Here is a 10,841-nt window from a genome sequence, read left to right as displayed (position 1 = left end):
CAAAACCCTTCTTCAATACAGTTTTTGAGTTCCCCCATTTTATGGGGTTTTTGGTGTTATGAATAAAATCAAACCCTTCAAAACCCTCCTACACAAAATCTTTTTATTCTTTTCACCCAATTCTTCCTATTTCCAAAGTCCTCCCCTCCTTTCCCCTCCAAACTCCCAAACATAGCCTAAAAGTTTTAGGTGGACATGTGGTGTGTCTCTTACAAAGATACCTAGTCCTACACTATGTATCAATGCTCCCTATGTGAATGAGTTCTCCCACTTATAAATGTTCAAATCAAATCAGTAATATTTGACACTTAACATGGTTGTGATTGGTTGATGTTGTAAAATAATTTTATACTGTCAATGTATATCTTTTATTCTCAATTAATTTTTAAAAAATATATTTTTTGTAAAATATTTCTCAACATAAATCATTTTATTTTCGATCTATTTTTACTAAAATATATTAACCAAATTTTACCACAAAACAAATACATAATTATATCTTTTAAAATGATTTTCTTTTATTCAACAAGAAAAGAGAGTATAGATAGCTTTGTCACCAAAAAAGAAAGAGGTGTGCTATGTGTACACCAAATTCAATTACACCGTATATACACCTAACTTTTTTTCAAACCCATTTTATTGTGACACAGAAACCAATGTAGGAGATTAATTATCAAAAAGAAAAGATAAGCGTGTAGAAAGCAAATTCATGCTCTCATGAAATGAAAGAGAAAGAAGAAAATAGAAGCATTACATTGTCAAAATAGGGAAATGCCAATGATTGAGGTCAGTATCAACTCACTGTCAATCCTTATTCTCACTCACCTGCCCAAAAAAATCACTCAATTCCTACGTGGACCTCTCACTCAATCACATTATATTATATATGTCTCACTCTTGTCATAAAACAATCACACACAAACACAACACAACAACACAATATGGAGCTTCTATTCCCACTACTCCATGCCCTCTTTCTACTAAGCTTTCTCTTCTATATTTTCATAGGATCATATGGTTTTGTGTCTATGGAAGGTAATTCCAAATTTCCAAGTAACTTCCTCTTTGGAACTGCATCTTCTTCTTATCAGGTTAGTTTACACACTTTAATTTTCTAACTTAGTTATGTTCATGAGTAAATAATATTGGTTAGTTATTTGTTTTGCAGTTTGAAGGAGCTTTCTTGAGTGATGGCAAAGGACTAAATAACTGGGATGTCTTCACTCATAAAATAGGTTCAATATATATATATTAATAATGTAGGAGGAAAAAAAATAATGACACATAATCTCCACCATTTATTTTAAAATCTAATAATTCTGATTCATTTTCATGTTCTCACATAAAAATAACATTTCGATATATATATATATATATATATATATATATATATATATATATATATATATATATATATATATATATATATATATATATATATATATATATATATATATATATATATATATATATATATATATATATATATATATATATATATATATATATATATATATATATATATATATATATATATATAGGGGACGACTCAAGTGAGAACACTTGGTTATTATGAGAAATGAGAACAATGAATCACGACCATTAAATTTTGATTTTGTTGATTTTAATGGACTGGATTGGTTTCTCTTTCTATATTGATTTAAAATAAATATTAAGGATCATAGAAAGAGAAACCAATCCGGTCCATTAAAATCAACAAAATCAAAATTTAATGATCATGATTCATTGTTCTCATTTCTCATAATAACCAAGTGTTCTCACTTGAGTCGTCCCCTATATATATATATATATATATATATATATATATATATATATATATATATATATATATATATATATATATATATATATATATATATATATATATATATATATATATATGTATGCTTTTCACATGAGACGTAGTTTTGATTTCAGGAACTATATTGGATGGAAGTAATGGAGATGTCGCTGTTGATCATTACCATCGTTATCAGGTAGTTTCATTGCAAGAATTATATTGGATGGAAAATCAAGAATCATTTCTTTTTCTTTCTTTTTTTATTGATTGTCCCTTTTTTTTTTCCTTTTTAAAATAACCAAATATATTAAAAAACAAGTTTACCGGTAATTACACAGTCCTCCAATAAAAAAAATCAACTATCTACTATGTTATCTAAATAATATTTAAACATAATAATTTAGTGGAATATACATGATTTATTAACTAATAGTGTAAAGTTATTTTACACTCTTTGAGCATTCTCTATTTTCTCTTAAAAAATATAGAAATAAAAATACAGATAATTTTTTTTTTCATTTTGTTTCTTAAAATATTCTTATTATGATTTATAAGAAAAATATCAAATATTATAGACAATTTTCTTTTAGAAGTAACTATAAGTTAAATATTTTTGAAATGATTGGAATATCATTTAGAGGTAGGTAGGGCCGACTTAAAATAAATTTTGATAGAGACTTATGTAATTTAATTTGAAAGATTTAATTCTTGTTAGTAACGAGTTTTTCCTGTTAATCAATTTCAATTGTTAAAATATTTTAAGTATATTTAATTTTTATATATTACCTTTAAAATTAAGTTTATGAATACTTATACTATAGTTGTAAAATAATTTTTATAACAAAAAAATTATATGTAAAATAACTTCAAATTATTTGTTTTTTGCTAATATAAGACAAACTTTTATTTTAAGTGAAAAATTTAAATTTAATATATGCTTTTTAGGGTATAAGTATAAGATGCTTTTTTTTGGGTATAAATATGAGATGCTCTTTCTTTCAAAAAGTGACATAGTGAATAATGCTAAATTATTTTGTAGAATTAAAAGCCATAGGACAGCAACCTGTAGGCCCAGAAAAATCATTTGATGAAAATGGACGGTGTTTTTTATTTTGACCAAATTTATTATGGTGCAATATATACATACCAGTTCTGTAGCTATCGATATGACACCATCGTTAGCACAAAAAAAAAATATATATCTCTCATCTATCTAACCCTCTCCGTCAATTAAAATACATATAATAAAAAAGAGGAAATTTAAACAAATAAAATAAGAGGAAAATTTTATTAGAGAAAGATAGAGACACATTGTGATGGAGATATTGAAGAGAAGTGCTGAAAGAGATAATCCAAACTTGATATTTTAGTATTAATATTAATAATATATTATATTATTTATTTAATATTAATTTATAAATTTACTAACCTATCAAATTACCTATTTAAATATACATATCAAACTATATATTTAAATATATTATTATAAAATAGACTTTTAAATATATTAATATAGACTTTTGGAAAGATTTAAAGTTAAAGCTAAATACGAAAGATTACAAGTTGGAATTTAATATTGATGTTTTTAACAGATCAAAATTAAATCTGATAAAGTATAACTCGATTTTAGTTTATCGAATTTGTTGTTCTTGCGTGTTTTTTGTGCTCTTTGTTTCTCTTTTATCTTCTATAATTCTTGTTTCTCTCGAGCAGTTACGGCAACCAAAATAATAATAACCGTGACTATTGTTAAAATCCATGTTGTCGCCCTCAATAGACGAGGGTGTATCTACAAATATCACAATATTCAAATTAGTATGTGTTTGAGGTGGAGGTTAGATTTAGAATGAGGATACTTTGAGATAGGGGTGGGTAATTCAAAACCGAATCGGTCCAATAAAAACTATAAAATCAAATCGAATTAAATTAAAATCGTAAGAATATGCATTTGGTTCTGATGTGTTTGAAAGGTGGCCATGTGAAGCTTGTGTAGTCTAAAATATAATAAGCTCAGATCATCCCTTTTTTTCATGAAAGCTAATTATTATTTTTGCTATTGAAATTGAAAAACAGGAAGATGTGGACCTAATGGAGCATATTGGAGTCAACAGCTACCGTTTTTCATTATCATGGGCCAGAATTCTACCAAGCAAGTTTCATTTTTAATAAAACAATAAAACAACTTAATAAATCTCATTAATCACTTTGTCTAACTTTATCTTTTAAATTTATTCCAGAAGGTAGATTTGGCAATGTGAACAAAGCTGGCATTGCTTACTATAACCGCCTAATCGACGCACTTATAAATAGAGGTCATTTTTCTGCATCTGAATATTTTATTTATAGCAACGGCAAAGTCGTTAGATCTGAATCATATATTTAAATATATTTAGATTTAACGACTATGCAGTAACTTCTTTTTTTTGTGTTGATTTCAGGAATAGAACCTTTTGTCACAATAACACATTATGACATTCCTCAAGAACTTGAAAACAGATATAAAAGTTGGCTAAGTCCTGAAATTCAGTAAGTACTATCTATACACTAACAATATTGTATAAATTAGTATTAACTAATTTGGTAAATATAATGTGTAACATTTATGAATCTTCAGAGAGGATTTCAAGTATTATGCAGATATATGCTTCAAGTACTTTGGAGACAGAGTGAAATATTGGGTGACATTCAATGAACCCAATGTTGCAGTTATTTGTGGCTATAGAACAGGTGTGTATCCACCGTCTCGTTGTTCGGGCTCATTTGGCAATTGTAGCTATGGAGATTCAGAGAAAGAGCCTTTCATTGTTGCGTCTAACATCATATTATCACACATGGCTGCTGTTGATGTGTACAGAACCAAGTATCAGGTGAAGATTATTTATTTCATAACTTTATGAATCATTTTTGAAATTTTGTAATTATCGATTACTGAAAGTGTTCGGTCGAAAATCAGAAAAACCAGGGAGGACAAATTGGAATAGCTATGAATGCTGTATGGTTTGAACCATTTAGCAACTCTTCAGAAGATAAGTTGGCTGCTGAGAGAGCTCAATCATTTTACATGAATTGGTAAATTAATTTCTATTGTGTTAATTTGATGAGTTATTCTTGATGGCGTGGAAAAAAGTGTTCTAATTATGATAGTGAAAAGCAGGTTTTTGGATCCAATTATACTAGGAAAGTATCCAGCAGAAATGCATGAAATATTAGGAGGTGAACTCCTAGCATTTTCCAAATATGATTCGGAAAAACTCAAGAATGGATTAGATTTCATTGGAATAAATCATTATACAAGTTATTATGTAAAGGATTGCATGTTTTCTTCATGTGAACAAGGAAAAGGGTCTTCAAAGACAGAGGGTTTTGCTCTAACATCGGCACAAATGAATGGCCTCACCATTGGAGAACCGGTACTTAATTTTGTATCATTTAATCAATCTTTTAAAAGTCAGACACATGATAGAACCGGTACTATTAGGTTATGGTTCAATTGATTTAATCAGTTGAACCAGATGACAAATAAATAAATGGTAGATAAAAAATGCAAAAGATAATAATTGATTGAACATGACGGTTCAACCTAACTCAACTAGACTAAAGTACAACTTAGATCATATTCCCTAATGGAATGACCAATTTTTAATTTAACCAATGGAACTAACTTGATCAGTATGAATTCTACAACATTGTTTATAACTATTGTTCTACACAAAATAACAAGTTCAACTTCTTTTTTGACTCAACAATGGTTGTAGAGTGCACTTGCATGGTTGTATGTTCATCCACAAGGAATGGAAAAGATAGTGACATACATAAAGGACAGGTACAACAACATACCAATGTTCATTACCGAAAATGGTGAGTACTACATTTACAAACCTTACAAAATTTTGTTTACTCCTACAATGATTAAATCCCATTATTGAATTAAATATGATACTTTATTTGTCCTACATAGGATTTGGGATGAGTGAGAATTCCTATCCCATCACTAAAGATGCATTGAACGATGTTAAAAGAGTGGAGTACTTGAATGGTTACTTAGATTCTCTAGCAGCAGCAATAAGGTATTGGCCATTTGGCATATCTACCGACCTTAAATTTCTTAGCAAACAAGCTACATCATGGTGATTCGTGATTGTGTTTATGTGAAACAAAAATTAAGAATGTTGTTGATTTTGTATGCAGAAAAGGAGCAGATGTTAGAGGGTACTTTGTGTGGTCTCTTTTAGACAACTTTGAGTGGAAACATGGATACAGCATAAGGTTTGGACTTCATCATGTGGACTTTGTTACTCTGAATAGAACTCCAAGAATGTCGGCATTTTGGTACAAAAATGTCATTGAAGAACACAAGGATAGGGTAGGCATTAGGATTGGGCATACTCAAGAAAGATGAACAATTCAATGATAGTTTTATTTTGAAAGAAGAAAGTAGTAGTAATTGTTCTGCACACCACTTTTTAGATGTATTATACCGTTTGTATGTATGCCCTTTATATGTATATGCTCGAATTATAAAGTATTACTCTATAAATACTTTATAAATGAACAAAACTATAAAGGATTACTCTTACTCAAAGAAAAAAATATATATACACCGATAATGTAAAGTATTTTTACGTTGTCGGTCAATCATGGACGTGTATCCCGTCAAATTACAGTTTTAATTTTAAAATACTGATATAATATGGCTAAATACATAGGTGGAGCTACAGCCAGCGAGCCCGGACACGCGCTCGAGCTCAACTCTTCCTTTCAGTGTATACTCCCCACTTAATAGTCGATTTTTAGACAACACCAATGACAAAATTAGTAATTTTTAGACAAAATTAAGGGCAAAATTAGTAAAAATATGGTGTGAAATTTTTGGACAAAATCAAGCACATAATTTTTAGACAAAATCAAAAGCAAAATTAGTAGAGATAGAGTATAAAATTAATAAAAATATGGTATAAAATTTTTACCCAGGCTCCATAAAATTTCTGACTCCGCCACTGACTATATATTATAATTCTATTAGATGATAATATAAAATTAATTGTGTATCCCGTTAAGTCACTGTTTTAATTTTAAAATAGTGATATGACATGGTTGAATGTTATAATTCTAACAAATGATAGTATAAATCTAGTTTAGACGGACAGCACACTACTTTTAAACTCTTTACTCAAAATTGACAATCTAAAATAATAAGAGATTTTCTCAATCAATCCTCTAAAATTTAGAAGGTTTAGCTAAAGTAACGTTATGATGATAGTATGTAGTATATCTTATGTTAAATATATTATGGAAGGATTATTTATTTTTCGTTGACTCTTAATCCTTCAATTTGAAAATTGGGCAAAATAAATTTCTACCGAATAAATTAAGCCATTAACATCTTAAACAAACTCCTCAATCCCTTTGAATATACAATGAAAATTTCTTTATCAACTCCCATGTCTTCTTGGTCACCTCTGGTGAAAAACCCAAACTACCCCTGACTTCGGAAGTTCATTTCCGAAATGCAAGAAAAAGGCGTTTTCGGAGATGCATCTCCGAAAGTGCCTTTTTTTTTTGAAAAACTTGTCTTATTTCGGAAGTTCATTTCCGAAAACAGCATTTCGGAAGTTCACTTCTGAAATACTGCGCGTTCTGCAGATTTAACAAAACACTCCCCCTCCCCCATTCATTTACCCTAACTCAAATCAAAACACAACCCCTCTTCAAATTTTCTGCCAAAATCAAGTGTAACATCAAAGAGCATTCCCAAGTCTTCTTCCAAACTCATCATCAAACACTAATTGGTAAGTTCTACATTGTTATTTCAAGTTTTAGATCTATTTGAATAAACTCTAATAGGGTGTTTAGAAACTGAAAAAATCACATTAAGATAGGTTAGTACTGATATTAGGATGTTTAGTAGGCATAAAAGTAGTTTTGGTTTAGGTTTTTTGGGTCTGCCATTGGAGGCTGTATTGAAGGTCTGCGCAGGGGTGTTTCGGAAGTTCATTTCCGAAAACACCTCCATCCCAGTTTTCGGAAATGAACTTCCGAACTGTACCAGAAGTTCATTTTTTTTTTGTTTTTTCATTTGCCTCGCATATTAATCTATTTCGATTGTTTACAGGAACATGTCAGGCAACCAACCAGCACGCATCAGACAGGGGAGAGAGTCCCAGACTGCGTCGGCTAGACGCGAGCAGGCGGCGGCGCAGCTGGCGTCGACCCAGGGACGGGGGCAGGGCCGGGGACGCCGTGTGCGAGTTCCCGTGGACGTGGGAGAGGGTACATCTGGTTCAGGATCTAGGAGTCGGCTGGCTCGGGCATCTTCTTCCCGCCAGCGAGAGGAGGAGGAGGAGGAGGTGGCAGCAGTGACTTACCACGAGCCGGAGGGGGTACCGGAAGTTGACCCTCCAGCCGGGGAGGAGGATGAGCAGGAGGACGGCTATCCGGGAGGGCCCTTTGACACCTCTGTGCTGATTCACTACCACGATCACGTCGCTCGGCGGATCTGGGAGGGAGAGGTATTTTTTTAATTTAACCGTTTAATTGTCACCATTTTTTATAGTTTAACCGTTTATTTGTCGCTTATTTAATATATGTCGCTTATTTAATATATGTCGTTTATTTGTTTTTTTTTCAACAGGAGCGAGAGCCGTTGAAAATGGTGAACCACGCTCGGAAGATATTTAGTCTGTTTAAACCAACAGCTGAGTGGTTTAACGACCATGTGCGAGGTTCAGGGCTTTGCGGGCTCTGCATGACGGGTTACACCACCATCAGCACCGGCATGCAGTGGGCATTTGTGGAGCGCTGGCACAAGGAGACGTCCTCTTTCCACCTGCCGGTTGGGGAGATGACGATCACCTTGCACGACGTGCAGTGTCTTCTCCACCTGCCTATTAGGGGGCCACTGTTGCACCACTCCCGGATCCAGAGGGTCGAGGCCATTGAGTGGATGACACTCTATTTGGGCATGGAGCACGAGGTTGCTCACTTTGAGTGCGTCACGACATCTGGGCCTCATGTCCGGTTCACCACACTAAGCACTTATTTTGAGCACCACCTGGACGCGGCTGCCGAGGCTAAGGGTGAGGGTGACGAGCTATTCACAGAGTATCACCGCGGCTGCGCTCTCCGGTGCTGGTACATGCATGTGGTAGGCGCTGCATGCTTTGTGGATAAGAGTGCCAGGTACGTCGACGTGACCTACCTCCGCTACTTCATGGACCTGGATACCGTTCACCAGTGGAACTGGGGGGCAGCTACTCTGGCATATCTCTACCAGAAGCTGAATGAGGCCTCCAACTAGAGGACGATGCAGTTGGTCGGATCCTGCACACTGCTTACGGTACGTTTTATTTTAACACATTATCGTATTTATTTATTATGTTTCGTATTTATTTTTAATACATTATCGTGTTTCTGTTTCAGAGCTGGATCATCTCCTACTTCTCCCGCATCCACGGCTTTCACATCGATCCTGCGTACGTGGACGCCATGCCCAGGGCCGCCAGATACGCTCTCCAGAGGGGGAACGATGCGGTGGGACCATACCGTTTGTACCTGGACCGCACGATGCACGACGACGTCACCTGGAGGCCGTTCGTCGACTACGCTCAGATTGTCCCCTTTGACGGCATTGCTCTATATTCAGGCTGGTTGGCATGCGGGACCGGCATCATGGTCCGGTATCTCCCTGAGCGGTGCATGCGTCAGTTTGGATTCGTGCAGCGGATATCCAGGTCACCCTTTGAGGCTGCTCCCGACACAGTGACCCGAGTGCAGCTCACTGCCATATGGGAGGACTGGCAGCATCATGTGGTACCGCAGGAGTACCGTCTCACTCGGGTCGCACAGGACTGGCACAGTGAGGAGGGGTACGTCACATGGTTCTACCGGGTGTCCCATCCTCTGCTAAGACCCGACGTTCCCGGCGCTCCTAGGCCAGCACATGAGGAGATCCTGGAGAACCAGCAGGCCGAGGATGACCACGCCATTGATCTCCTGCCGATCTGCCAGCGGATAGAGATGCTTGGGCGGGACGCGTTGGATCGAGGTGTCGTTCAGCAGGGCGGTCCAGATGCAGTCGCCGTGATGGAGATGATCGTTACTGATGCGGACCGTGCGGCGGGGTACAGGCGGCAGAGGAGGGCCCAGGGTGAGAGGGTTAGGCACACCCAGTAGTGGTCGGGTTTATTTATTTTTTGTTTTCGGATTGTATCTTTAGCACACTATTTTTATTTGTTTCGGTTTGTATATATTATTTTCATCGGATTAGTATTTTTTTTGTTTATTTATCATATTAGTATTTTCAATTTATCTATTGCTTATTTTATTTGGCGTTTACGTTTAATTAAAATGCTAGATAAAACATAAAAAAAAACACAGTTTCTGCATAATTCGGAAATGAACTTCCGAATTCACCCCCATGAGGTGTTTTCGGAAGTTCATCTCCGAAGACACCCCCCATGAGATGTTTTCGGAGATGCACTTCCGAATTATGGAAATTTTTTTTAAAAAAAAAAGCGCTTCGGAAGTTCATTTCCGAAGCAGGGATATTTTGGGATTTTCGCTGGGGGTGACCCCATAGAGAGGTGACTAAAGAAATTTTCATATACAATTAAGGTTAAGTTTTTAGATAAAACCGAAACATATAAATTTCAAGGATCCACCCATATTCTTTTGTGGTGGTAGGCTAGAATACCGAATTTGAAGATTTACTAATTTCATTCATGTTTTCCAAAATAAAACATAAATCAATGTACCGGTAATTAAACACATTAGAACAATCAATTAAACTAGAAATTGCATCCAAGGATACAATATCTTAATATATATAAATGAAAGGTTGTCATGATGGCAACCCTAGCCACGTGTCATCATGATAGCTATTCCCTAGCCACGTGTCACCATGATAGCTATTCTTAACAAAAAACCCTAATGTGTTATTTACTAAATTGACCCTATATTAAAAATAAATAATAATAATAATAATAATAATAATAATAATAACAACATAATAAATTGTCCCTTATTAAAAATAAATATTAAT

The 10,841-nt window shown here is 34.3% G+C and overlaps 1 protein-coding gene across 1 annotated transcript; it reads left to right on the top strand.

Annotated features, from left to right (window-relative positions):
- Window positions 1-922: 922 nt before the first annotated feature.
- LOC131595457 (beta-glucosidase 47-like) lies at window positions 923-6,377 on the top strand. Its single transcript, XM_058867806.1, has 12 exons — window positions 923-1,091; window positions 1,169-1,235; window positions 1,939-1,997; window positions 3,875-3,950; window positions 4,039-4,113; window positions 4,240-4,327; window positions 4,416-4,668; window positions 4,755-4,870; window positions 4,956-5,211; window positions 5,557-5,659; window positions 5,760-5,868; window positions 5,990-6,377. The coding sequence occupies exons 1-12, from the start codon at window positions 942-944 to the stop codon at window positions 6,198-6,200; spliced, it is 1,563 nt and encodes a 520-aa protein (XP_058723789.1). The 5' UTR covers window positions 923-941; the 3' UTR covers window positions 6,201-6,377.
- The last annotated feature ends 4,464 nt before the right edge of the window (window positions 6,378-10,841 follow it).

The sequence above is a fragment of the Vicia villosa genome, linkage group LG4, assembly GCF_029867415.1.
Source record: "Vicia villosa cultivar HV-30 ecotype Madison, WI linkage group LG4, Vvil1.0, whole genome shotgun sequence".
Lineage (NCBI taxonomy): Eukaryota > Viridiplantae > Streptophyta > Magnoliopsida > Fabales > Fabaceae > Vicia > Vicia villosa.
The sequence above is the reverse complement of the archived record's forward strand: the minus strand, read 5'-3'. Positions and strand labels throughout refer to the sequence as shown.